Here is a 14,184-nt window from a genome sequence, read left to right as displayed (position 1 = left end):
AAAGGTAGAATGAATAGTTGATGGATGGATTGATAAGGAATGAAGGTGGTGGGAAAATCATGGCTGTTTGGCACAGCTGTCCCAAGCATTTCAAAAGCATGCCTAACCTCCTTTCTTAGACTTACTAGTCATGTAGTGATGTAGGCAAGTTACAAGCATTCTGGTCCAAATTATTTGTTTTTCCACTGGTCTCTTCAGTATTCCTCATATTACCTTAAAATAGTAATGGACAACAATTTATTAACTCAATCCATTTATAAGCTTCAAAAATCAAAGGAAATGTCTCTTGTTTATATGCTAACTTTAAGTGCTTTTCCAGAACTCATGGCTTCATTAGGGGTGCTAATATCTTTAGTTTTAGATGAATTATCAAAATAGCCTGATGCTTTTGTAATAAAAGTTCTATATAACCAAAAATAATTAAGTAGGAAGATAGAGTAATAGTATGACATCAAATTAATAACGTCCTCTTGTCTCCTTTTAATGAGTACTTCATGTTTGTAGTATCATCAATTTAATGCAATCATGCATTTAACTTCCATAATTTCATTTCAGAGAATAAATCCTCAATTTTCACCATAAATGCTGAAAACATTGTTATGCTTTATAGCCAAAGAAACATTGTAAAATATTGGCTCAACATAAAGTAATACTGGGCTGAGCTCTGAAGTTAAAAAGGATTCATCTGTCTGCCCTTTATCTATCTACTTACCTAAATCTATCTATCTATCTATCTATCTATCTATCTATCCATCTATCTATCTATCTATCGCCAGGCTCTAATTTACTTATAATTATATCTCTGGGAAATTGAGTTTTGCAGTTGCAATGATAATTTATTAAATACATCATTCCAAAAAATATTATTTTCATACAGTTATTATGGAAATAAGTTCTCCTTAATAATGGCTGTCATTTGTTAAGTGCTTATGATTCCTAAGGCCCTGGACGACCCAAAGTACTTGGTTTTCCTCATTGTTCCCTCATGAAAGCTGACAGATGCAACTGTTACTATCATTTCTATAATAGAGAGAAACAAGGCATTGAGGTTAAGGAACTTACCAGTGTTTAAATGGTTAACATGGCACAGCCAAATGTTCACATTGTTTAGGATAGTTTGTCACTAAATTGTATAGATTTGTTTTTCTGTGTTAATTGTAATCATAGTATATTTTTGAAATAGAGGGTAATTATAAAACACGTTCTAAAGCCTTTATTTTAGAATCAGGATTTAAGTGTAGGTGTCCAAGGACAGCATAACATATTTTATTTTCTGATGCTAATAACATATTTAACAAGTAATAATTTTTCTTACATATTTTTTATTATGACTCTAAAACATCAGAGTAATAAAAATTTAAATCTATAAAAAATATCCAGCCTCTGTTTGCAAGACATTGTATCTCCCCCCACACCACCTCAAACCTTAAACAGTAGTCTCTGGCAATTATTTTAATGGATATACTAGACTTTTTCTGTAAATCATGTTTTATTTTTTCTGTACATATGACTATTAATAATTGAAAAATAGCCAAACAGTAAAATTATACCTATGAAATAAAAATAAAGATATTAATGAGGGTGATTCATCAACCACTGAATTATCAGGAATTAATTAGGAAATCATTGTTTGGCTAAAATTTTAAAAATATTACACATATTATAGAAAATTCTTAGAAATGACTTCATTGATAAAGCAAATTTATCAACTTTCTGTAGATGATAAATATCTTTTTCCACTATTAATAAACCACTTTTTCTATCTGAAGATAAATTATTGTTTTTTTTAAATTACAACTTTAGTATTTACAAAATATATTTGTATTGCCTCTACAGAAAGATAAAGAAGATCAGTGGCTAGAGAAAAAAGTCCAGGGAAATAAAGACCACATTATTTTGGAGCATCTACAGTGGACAATGGGGTATGAAGTTCAAATTACAGCTGCCAATAGATTGGGATATTCAGAACCAACAGTCTATGAGTTCAGCATGCCACCAAAACCGAACATTATTAAAGGTAAGCAAAACTATATGCTTTCTTAGGCGGGCAATAAATATGATATCATCTTTTTTTATAACTCCTCTGGATTTTTTCTTAATATTGAAAACATAATTTTATAGAAGAAAGTGTAAATTCCAAGTTCTAATCATAATTATTGTGACATGTCTTACTCAAGATTTCTCAAGTCATTCTTGTCATGAAGTATCAGTTAACTTGTAAATACACGCTGACAATTTTGGTGAAGTGATGGAGAGAGGATGAACGGGGTGGGGGGGGGAGGTGGAAGATAAAAGTGAAGTGTCAAAGTCAACATGAAAGATTTCTGATGAGACCAAAAAATCTTTTGCAAAGAAGACAACTTTTCTACCAAACACATGGAGGCTGGTCCTTCACTTTTGGAAAAATGTGGTCAAAGATAATGATAAGCCCATCCATGACTAATCAAGCAAGTTGATTTTGGAAAGATAGACTCAAACACACAGTGAGGCAGAAAGGGCCACAGACGTAGCTTTAGAAAAAACTTTAATTAGAGTTAAAGGAGGCTCACAATGTTGCAGGACACCCCACATCCATATTCACAGCACACTGGTGGATTCTACCTTTATTAAGTAACAATGCTTGCACCATTATATGCTTGTGATACGATCAAAGTCCACAGAGGGATGTTAACATTTTTTTCAGATACATGCTGTAGAGGTAAAGATGCAAGAATTTTCCTGATTTATAGTCATATTTGACTCTGTGATTGTCATATGGATCATATTTTAACATCTATCATTCGTTTAAATATAATATGTAATATTTACTGGGAAATTTTAAATGTACATGTATGAATATATATAATATACATATGCTCTTCATATGCATATATGTAGACATGAGAGCAGCATATTCATAAGTATGGCTTATTGAAGTCATATGAAAGTATCAGTACTGTTATATAACATTTTTGAAACTGGGTTAAAAATAAAGTTTGTCAGTTCAGTCATGCTGTTTAACCCTCTTGTAACTTCAAATTGCTATTAATATCATTATTATGAGCTTGTGATCCGTATGTCTTCTCTTTCAAATTGAAAAGATTTTATATAGTTAATCTTTCTATTAAAAATAATTATTATTGGTTATATGATTTAAAAGTAATTGATATTTTGACTTTGCATTATTAATATTAATTAAGTGCTTCCAATTATCATTTGAAATTAGGAAGTTGGGAGCATCTAGAACTAATATTGATATAATATCATATTTAAAATTTATGAACTAGTTTTGCATTTATTATCTCATTATTTAATTCATATATCTCTGAATCTGAATTGAACAAGAAAAAGTTATAATCACTTTACAGATATAAATTTGGGGGTTAAGGGATCTGTTCAAGATCAGAGCTACTTTAGTCATATGACGAATTCAGTACAGTTATGATACACCTAACCAAGAATAATGGTTGAATACGCTGTCAGTTTCATTGCCTTGGTGACTTTGAAACATTGGTAACTGCTTCTACAATTACAATGTTTTATATTTGTAGTAATTATCCTTTATACAAATATCTGCAGCATGATATAAATATGATTCTAAATCTGAGTTAAAATCTTCAAAGGATGATCGCAACAGTGTACTCTATTTCCTAAATCTTTAATTTAGCTAATATGTTTGGAGGAAATAATTATTTTTATTGAGATAAAAATTAATATTGTATGAAGTTAGAAGACAAAAATTTAATGACATTTTTAATGACATTTTTAATGACATTTTATAGGTAACACAAACTGTAAAAAAATAGATTTTAGGCAGGTTACTTTATACTTTCTGAATCCCTGCTATTTTTTAAAAAATTGTTAATAAAAACCAAAAATAAGTATGGAAAAAGGATAAATAAATAAGAATATATGTATATACATATATGCATACATATACATACATATAATTACATACATACATATATATATACCTAAGATATATTATGACACATTTACTATAAAAACATATTTTGTTTCAATTTCAAAATCAATTTGTGGGAAGTACCTGGAAGAAAAATGGAAAAATTATGGTTTATAGTTTCAGCTTTGCTTTTGTTACTTAATTTCTCTTGATATGCTTTTTCTTATCTCTGAGTTAGTTCTTCTGGATCTTCAATGTTAAGATTCATTCATTTGTTCCAGATATTTATTGGGATCTTGCTTTGTGACAAGGACAGAGATGAGTAGAGAGGAATGACCTGTGAAAAATACAGAACTGGCCTCTGTCCTCAAAGATTTTACAATCTCCTGGGGAAAATAGACATAAAACCAGAGTTAGAATAACCACCAAATAATTACAACTAGGAGATGTGCTGGTGCTGTATGCTGCCATGAGGGGGGTTGGCATTTGCACCTAACTTGGGGTGATAGAGTGGGGGTAGGGAGGGGTTCTCGTAGAAAGTGCCTTCCCAAAAGAAACTGACAGGAAATGAGCCTTCCAGGGAAAGTGTCATATATAGAAGAAGCCTTTAAGGAAGAGAAAAAAAGTTGATCTGCTTTAAGAACTTTAAAAAACATGGCCAAAGAGAACCTGGAGATGTGTGTACAGAGATAAAAGATAGAGAGGGATATAATCCAAAGTCTTCTGAAAACTGCATAAACAATCATAAGAGAGTACTCACTTCAGCAGCACATATAATAAAAAAAAAATCTTAAGAGAGATCCTAAATGCAATAAGAAATCATTTCAAGCAAGGACATTATATGAGAAGATAGGCATTACCGACAGATTAATCTTGCTCATATGGGTAAAAGGAAGAGATGGATGAACAAGAACACTTAAAAGAAAGTGATAGCGGTAGAAAAAGAAAACCATGAACAAATTCTGGACATAGTATAATGTAGGTTAACCTTAAATGTGTAACAGATCGAATTCAGTAGATATTGATGACTTTTGAGTCTCCTGCTTGGAGGTTGGAACAATGTTGGCATCATCTCTCAGGATAAAGAATTTGAGGAGCAGGATTTGGAGAATAGGATCAAACATAAGATCAGTGTGTTATTCACTAAGTTTGAAATGTCAAGTAGTAGTTATGTGTGTGCATTAAGATAAGAAGACTATCATAGACTGGAAACATACATTATGATGTTAATACTAAATAGGTGAATGGTATCTGAAGCCTGGGTGAGGATAACAATTACACAATGAATAGTGCCTAAGTTCTATGAAAAGGAGTCAATGTCTGAAATACTCGAAGATATCTCCCTGGTACCTAGAAGGGTGACTGGCACAACATATATGTCAAGGAGTACTTCTTGGGATTACTGAGTAGAGAAGAACTGAGCCCCCAAGGAATTAATATAAGAAAGGGCAAACCACATCCCTCCCATGAGAATAAGATGTTGTAGAGGTCCTGTAAAAACAGATGACTGTAGTATCTTGGAAGTTAAGAGAGAGTCATCTTTCAAAAAGAGAAGCTGTAAATCACATTTGCCACTTTAGATGCTGCTGAGAGGTCAGTGGAACTCAATCGAAAGAGATGTGAAGTGTCCTTCGTACAAACAACTTTGCTGAAGTGGCTGAGAGAGAAATTAGGTAGGAGTGGGATGAGGATTTTATGTGAGGTTAGGGAGGTTTAGACTCCATGTTTATTTAATGCTTTTAAGAAGCTTCGCTATGAAGGTGAGCAGAGTTTAAAAAAAGAAAAACAGCGTCAGAAGGACTTTTAGGATGAAAAAAGCTGGAGTCTGTTTCACAGCTGATGAAGCAGATCATGCAGTCAAGGAGAAATCAGAAAAAGCTATCTGAGAAGGTAGGAGAAAGAATTTCTCCTCTCTAAACTGTGCAGCTGATGCAAAGCAGTAACAGCTTCCTGAAAAGGGGAAAGAAGAAGAAAAGATTAATTTATCTATAAAAATGTCACAAGATGATGTCTAATTAACTATAGCCACCAACTTGAATCCTGAATCCACTGGCTGCAAAAGCCTTGTGGAAAGCCACATTAAAGACGTGCCTTTATAGTTTAAGAATTGTTCGGTTTAGCTCCAGAAGGTTTCTCTGGGCAATTTTAAAGGCTGTGAAGAGAGATGGTGAGTTTGGGAGTCTTTATGCCAACAGAATCCGATAGAGTTAAAATTATGTATTGGTAAATAAGGAAAATGATCTGCATGTGCCTTCACCAAAATTACTCTTGTAGCTGTATGATTTCTTATACCATTTTAAAGTAAATATTATAAATTCAAACTCATATCTGAAATATGTTATCTATAATAAACTAGCAGACCTTAAGTCTTTCTATCCAGTTTTAGAAGATGTGAACTTTCCAAGTTAATTTAGTTTTAATTCATTTTTGGTAGCATGCATTGCACACTGTCTAAATAAGTTTATGGACTTTTGAATTTAAAAAGTCATTGCTCATGTGCATTCAGTATATTTAACTTTTGTGAGCAACAGGCTAAATGTAAAGTACACATACTTGTTGGACTGAAGAACTATTTTTTAACATTATGCTCACCTGTTTATATATATTATATTGATAATAATGGCCTTTCTACATACATATATTAGTGGATATCACACTTCTCCATAGTTTATTATCCTAACTTGAAAAGTACTTTGTGATGAATAGTATTTTCTCATTTTCACTTATTAAACATGTGTTTACTTTGAAAGATGTGTTTCTTGATTTACTTAGAAATAGGGTGCAAAATCACAATCTTGTTCCTTTTTGGAATATTCACACAGCATAATGCTGTCTCTTTTTATTTATGACCAATGAGAATATTCAAATGTTATGACTCGTTCTTAGAAAATGATTACAAATCTATCGGAGGAGAGTCTGATAAAATGACATTTATGGATTCATTCTATAATTTCTCTGATTAAAAATACTCCTAACTTGGTGGAATGAGTATAATCTAATGTTTTAAAAAAATCCTTAAAAAATAAATACATAAAATAAAAAATCCTTGATGATTTTATTTATTTCAATTTATTTGAAAAACATTTCCCACCATTTCTTTTGGTTTGTGACATGCTTAATACTGTTTCTTTTAACCAAAAAGAGGGAACTTCTTTCTTTTAATGTTGTTCCCTTTTTCTGCTTTTGTTACTATGAATTGAACACATGTCTAATTTTAGCGCTATCAATATAATTTGGGAAGAAAGAATTCCATTCATACATTGTTAAGATATGATGATAAAATAATTCTACCATCTGAATTCAAGCATGTAATACATCTCTGAGAGGTCCTCAAGTTTAAGAAGATAACAAAGAAATTATATAATCACCATCACTAAATATATTGCTACAAATTTTAGGTCTTTTCTTTTTGTGTTTTCATATTTTTTTGATTATACCTCTAATGAACTGTAGAGGAAAATTATTTTGATGACGCTCAGTCTAGTTCCAAGAAACCTAGTATAACTCAACATAAACAAAAACAACTCATTCAAGTGCATGGCCAATACTAAAATGTCTTCTTAAAGTTTAATTTATGATCTGTTTGGAATATAAATAAGAGAAATTTTAAAACAATGGTGAACTTGAAGTTTAGTTAATTGGGGAGAACTTCATTTTAACTATCTGGAAATATCAAAGCTAAATGTTAATACTACACCCAAAGCAATATTTCTTTGAAGCATGTAATGAAAAAGTAAACCTATATTTTCATGATTATTTTTTTAATTTTTAAGGAGATTATTTTAAGGAGATACAATGACATATGTCTAGAGTTTGCCTTTGGTCTGTTGGGCCAGTGCTCCTTGCTCTTCTATTCTTATGGCAAATTTTCATTGTGTGAAATATAATTTTCACTGCTATTTCTTGGTAGTTTTATTCACTGTTAAAAATATACTTTTATTAAATATTTTTTCTAAGATAAAATGGTAGCAAAAAGTACTATCAGTAAACACTGCAGAATGTGACGAGCTCAAATTAACAGTAGCAATGTGAATTTACCAGTAGCCCAGTGATATGACAGCTGCCTGCCTCCTGGCTCATAAGTTATATCTTCATTAGAGAATAATTAAGATGCTTATATTAAATAATCAAAGACAGAACTATTGTCTGGTTTATGTGAAATAAGAATAACTAATATCATGGCTCAGATATGTTTTCAATATGTGACAGCTATTTAGAAATGTTCTATACAGATTTTAGACATTCTTTGTCTTGTATCAAAGTAATTTTTTTGTAGGTAATGTGTAACGGCTTTGTGTAAATCTTGCATTAATTATTCTCTTTTTTTTTCTTTCCTACTGTCACTTTTTTCCTTTTCTTTACTTTCGTGTTTGTAACCCTACTCTTTTCTTCCTTAATTATTTTATTCTTACTCTATTTTCAAAAACAATTCCGTCATGCAGATAGATGCTGTGAAGCGAATAAAGGCGAAAATGGAAGCCAGTCATGGCAGCTGAATGCTGCTGGGTTTTCTTTCATTATAGCCATAAGTTTGTCTTGGATGTTTTAATGTTGTTGTTATATATTTCCTTTTATGCCTTGCAAATTTACAAGACTAATCGGGAATTATGATAAAAGATTTTCTATGGTCCAACTAATTATGCATGTATTTTCACCCATGAACAATTAGCCTATTTTCCTTTCCGCAAATTGTCAATCTTTAAAGTAGATAATTTGTCAGAAAATCACTGAAAGAAAGAGAATCAGGAATGTTTCTTCCAGGATACAGTTCACTGCATAACTTGCTTCATTCTAAAGTTTCCTTTAATTTCTAAGGTTGACCTTGTTAAATATCATGTCACTTTTACTTGAAACATAAGCATTTGCTGCATCTAATCTTCTTTCATTTGATTATTTTGCAAATATAATTCAATATCCATGACCATACACTGTATAAATACTAATTTTATTATGTAGAATTGTGGATCCTTTATATTGGTTTTCATTGTTACTCTTTCAAATGTAAGTTTCTAACTTCATGGACATTTATAAAATTTCATGGTGTTTACCATTTATATAGAACATAAACCTGGTAACTTTTATTATATTAGATGTGTATCCCTACTGTGCTGCCTATTTTCCTTTTATTGACCTAAAATGTCATAGGAATAAAAGTGAAAGTGTTTCCTCTTTTAAATTTGAACATCAATTTAAAATATCCAGACTTTTCATTAGGTGAAAATATATCTCTGCAAATATCCCAAAGTAAATAACAAATTAATTTTGAATGTGTTTAAAAAGTTGCACCCTGTTCACTGGTTATGGATTGTGCTGTGAGCTGGCATCAAAAATTGATGTTGTAACAACATACACGTATACTTATTTTTCACATCTTTCTGGACATGTAAGAGTCAATATCTTTGCAAGGACCAGAGACAGAAGTAAATAATTTAGCTACTACTTGCAAGAAGATGAAACTGAGTTCCATTTTTCAAAGGAAGCTGGATTTGAGGAATTATCATGAGTAATGATTTCAGTTTTCACATTTTCATGCATTATAAAATAAGAAGTGTTTTGTGCTTTTCACTCCCAACCACACCCTAGTAAATGATCTTACTACTCATTCTGGATAATTAGAAAGCAATCGGATTTACATATGTGCGCAAAAGTGACCATACTTATATGGTAAATCATATTGTTGGATTCTAGGCTTTGAGAATCACTCATCAAAAACTATTTACTTTGTTGCATGAAGGTATTCTCTTATTCTTTCAAAAAACTAGCGATAGGATCCTATTATGTCAGATCTAAGGCTAGACTTCTCGTTAGTAGTCTATCTTCTTTATCTTTTCTAAACTCTGCAGTGCACTGCTGTCTTTCTTTCTTCTTTCTGTCTGTCTTTCTTTCTTCTTACCTAGCAATGGACCTTTAGAAGTAACCCATCCACAGATTAAACATACTTCTGCCTCCTTCCCTTCTCTTCTGCTGAGACAAAGGAACTTCCAGACTTTAGTATGAAAATCTAACCTGCTTATGGGGAATGTTCTATTTTTAAAATCACCATAGCCAACTTTTTGTTTTTTATTAAAGAACTAATTATAAGTGCATATAATATTCAAGGATATCTGTGCTTATAAAAGACATGTAGACTTATTGGTTACTAATATGTAGAAAGTGTTGGGAAAAAAGTTTCAATAACTCTTCCAGGAACAATTTTTCTGTTCACTATAACCTGACTGGATCTTTCCAATAAGATAAATGCTTCTTCAAGAAAGTCATGTAGAAATTATTTTGACATAGTATATGATAGCAAAATATTTTTTAAGAACATGGAATAGGTCTCCTATAAGACAACATAGTTGATTTTTTAAATTTAATATTCTATGATTTAAGGTTACCAACAGTGATATGAAGAAGACTCGAAATCAGGTTTACATGATACCTAAAATAATATTTTGACAGTTGATAAAATAATCTAAAATTAAACTTTTATTCTCACAGAATTACTTACATTTAATAAATTCAGCATTTAGTTTTTTTAAAAGATTTTATTTATTTATTCCTGAGAGACAGAAAGAGAGAGACAAAGACAAAGGCAGAGGGAAAAGCAGGCTCCTGCAGGGAGCCAGGTAAAGGACTCCAACCCAGGACCCTGGGATCATGACTTAAGCCAAAGGCAGATGCTCAACCTCTGAACCACCCAGGAACCCTTCATTTAGTTTTTATAAACATCTAAGTACAGATCAGGTTTTTAATCCTGAAATTAATGAGCAACCTTTCATTTGACCAAATGTTTATGCTTAGAAGATGTTATTTTACAGTTCTGAGAAATGCATAAATTCTTGAAAATAGATCCTCAGATATCTTAAAATACAGGCTCTGTGCTTTGGTTTATTTCCACAAGAAATAGGAAAGCACAAAACTCTGAACAGTATAGCTATAGCATTTCAATAAACGAAACCTTAGGGATTGTAAATTACCATCTCAGATTTAAAAAAATAATAATAATAATGTGTAAGTGTTGCTAAGTTATCTTTTTTATAATCTGAGTTTTAGTCTTGTTATATGCAACCATGTAATTTGACAGTGCTTTTTAGTCTAATTAGTATCTGCCTATAAGTCTAAGTGAATGTTATTATTGGTAAGCAAAACATAAAAATTCAGCTTATTTTATGTCTCTCCCTAGTATTACCCAATGATTTTTTTCATCCAATAGATTTTTAAATAAAATGCTGTGTCTGAAATGTATAAAATAGGAACTTGTGTGTTAAGGTGAGTTTTATGTTAATCATTACATTTAATGTGTCTATGTGTATTGACATGTATATCATATCTCCAAATGTTTAATCATTCCAAAATTTTGTTAACAGGCATATTATATGAGTTATTAGGTTAGGCTGACTTACTTATGGATGATTGTGGCATGTGGAGCATCAGGGTTAATTTCTTTTTTTTTTTTTTTAATTTCTTGTATAAACATAGATATCTCCTTTTTTTCTCCTCCCAGCTCTTGCTCGGTCTGTCTTCTTTTCTCCTTTAATTATTCAGTGCTACTGGTTTCTCTACCCCAAACCAAACTCCGTAATTATTCATCAGATCACTATAAAGCTCACCAATACCACGTGCCAGATGTGCCAGCAGAGTATGCCTAGCAAGTAGCAGTAAATTCTTTTCTATGAAACTTCTTACCTGGGAGATTCATAGGTCAATTAACATTTTTCATCCTCTCTCCTCATATTAGTCATTGGGAATAGCTATACTTTATAAATGCTACACTCATACTATTTCCAAAAACATTACACAAAAGAACATATATGCATTCATTCCTGGTAGACATGGACAAGATTAAAATGTCTTATGGCTTTATTTTTTAAAAAATTTATTTCCATTATTTCCTTCATCTAAAGTTTCTTAAGTATTTTAAAAAATTATATAAGTAAATAAATATATTCTAGACATTGGATTAATAGTGTATGTATGTTATTTCAGTTGGACATATAAAATGAATACATGTGCAAATAATTTAATTGCAAATAGTTTTTACTATTTAAATATACAGAAGATTTTTTTAATTAAGAGTTAAAAATACAAGTATGCACAGTAGTTCATAGGTTCTACAATTTGGATCAATTTGGAAGCCATTATAATTTAACTCAAATATTTTCCATATAAGAATGGCCACTTACCATATTTAACTAAATTAAAACTGAAATACGGAAAATTCTACTGTAGTTTCAACTTTATACAATTGGATTTGTGATTAGTCAGTTATATTCAACAAAACAGAGTTGCAAGAGGTAATTAATCATTTTTGGGTCAGGATGAGCTCTATTATGTATCTGAAAAGCATCTTATTTATAATATGGTATACCTACACTGGGAACGGAAAAATAAATTTTAAAATTACAAATGATTTTAGTGATTTAAGGTAGATATTTATATTACCAATACAACCATTAACTATGTTTGGGGCGAGTTTTCAAGAAGAGTTAGCTCATGTTACCTATAATAGTACTTACAGTTTGAAGTAGTTAAGGAACCTCTCTAGTTACGTAAAATTATCTGAAAATTTCCACCTGTTTGTTTTTGGTTATGATATTGGCAGCACTGGGAGCTTTGGTGTGTTACAATACTACCTAATTAAATGTTATTTATAATTTTCTTTAGCCCTTATGTATTATAATTTTGCTTAATGAATAAAGATATCAGATCATAAGGTTATATCTAAATGTGCCATTTTATGCATCTTATTATTATGGCTCAAATCTGTGAGGTATAATATAATACCCTTCAAACAACCTTTGAATAGGTACAAATTAAGTAGGTTTTCTCTTATTATGGCTTAATTCCTTCCTTCATTCTTTTCTTCCCATTCATTCCATCATTTCCTCTCTTCTTCCCTCCGTCCCTCCATTCTTTCCTTCCAATTCATAATTTCTAATAGTCCCTCTCTCTCCCTGTCTCTCCTCTATTCCTCTTTTTTCCTCCTCTTTGTCTCTCTTGCTCTCCTCTCTCTCTCGTCCACCCTCCAGCCTTCCTTCCCTCCCTCTGGATTTCTAGCCATAAATAAATAGGATGTATTTTTTCTATTCCTTTTCCATTAATCAGTGGTAAATATTAAAGTCTTAGCATTTGTGGTTTGGATATATGTCTTAAAACCTTCAGAAAGACTAACGTATTGAATGGGTAGCTCAAATTTGCATAATTCAAATGACTAGAGATGCAAATATTTGACAAATCGCCCTTGAAATTATTTCAGTATGAATTGAAATTAGTAAAAATTCCATTTTCAAATCACTTGATGATGTCATAAAAAATAAATGAATTATTTAGTCACTATTAATTCTTGATAGTTTATCATAGAATTTAGAAGATATTACCACAGTAAATTTTAGGATCTAACTAAAGAAAAAAAAAAACATCTAATTAACCTGATTCCTTCTTTGCCATCTATATTGGTAGAGTCAACATTTAGATTTAATACTTTTTTAACTTTTAAATATAAAGCTTTAATATTATCTCTTTTTAATTTATTGTACCTAAAAACTTGACGAAATACATAATGCTTATTATAGTATATTAAGCAGCATCTCAATTTTTATCTAAGGTAAAAAATTCAGTAATCTTAAATCTAATTTAATTGTTCTGAAATAAGACAGAGATGTGAGTGTAATATCCATGCTTCGTTTTCCAAATGCCTTTGGTTTTAATATCTTCTTATCTAAGATGATTCAGATAAAGATTTTTTGATAGTAGTCCACTCTTCTCCTATAGCTATTCATTAATTTCGAAGCCCAAAATGAAAAAATTGAAATAGCCAAGGAAAACTCCTATGTTCAAGAGTTCTATTATTATAGCTTCACTGATCTGAACTGCAACTGATGTCCTTACTGCTTTGTTGATAGACTATAATTCATAGACTATTATTTTACCTAATTTTAAAAGATAGATTCATTCAAGTATAATCAAATTTCATTTTAAGTGTGAACTAATTCTATTTTTAGGTATATTGTAAATTTTCTTAATTTGTGTGTGTTGAGTTAAATTAAGTTATTCTCTATCATTCCATTTTAACTAATAAAATATAAAGTTACATATTTGCAAGCACTACATAATGTTAAGAGATAGCATCTTTTTCTTAATTATATCATATTTATTTTTATTCTATACCTGTACTAAATGGGAACTATGAAATAAGTCTCCTAGTTAATTTTTTAAATGCAAGCAATTAAAAATTACTGTTTTAAGTAACATCCATGATTCATGAGCTTCTTTAAGAATATTTTTATCTCACATCTTACACTGATTTTATGTATAACACT

General features: G+C 30.7%; 1 protein-coding gene across 2 annotated transcripts in view; it reads left to right on the top strand.

The window, feature by feature from the left end:
* The window catches only part of NCAM2 (neural cell adhesion molecule 2), a 503,501-nt gene that overhangs the window by 458,042 nt on the left and 31,275 nt on the right, over positions 1-14,184 (top strand). The window contains exons 15-16 of one of the 2 annotated variants that reach the window (XM_041735240.1): positions 1,837-2,017; positions 8,326-10,470. In XM_041735240.1, the coding sequence (XP_041591174.1) occupies positions 1,837-2,017; positions 8,326-8,432 (288 nt within the window). In that variant the 3' untranslated portion in view covers positions 8,433-10,470. Of the gene's footprint in view, positions 1-1,836; positions 2,018-8,325; positions 10,471-14,184 lie in introns of those variants that run through there. The other variant, XM_041735239.1, reaches the window with a different exon arrangement.

Source organism: Vulpes lagopus, chromosome 20 (assembly GCF_018345385.1).
Source record: "Vulpes lagopus strain Blue_001 chromosome 20, ASM1834538v1, whole genome shotgun sequence".
Lineage (NCBI taxonomy): Eukaryota > Metazoa > Chordata > Mammalia > Carnivora > Canidae > Vulpes > Vulpes lagopus.
Note: the sequence above shows the minus strand (reverse complement) of the source record. Positions and strands in the feature narration are given on the sequence as shown.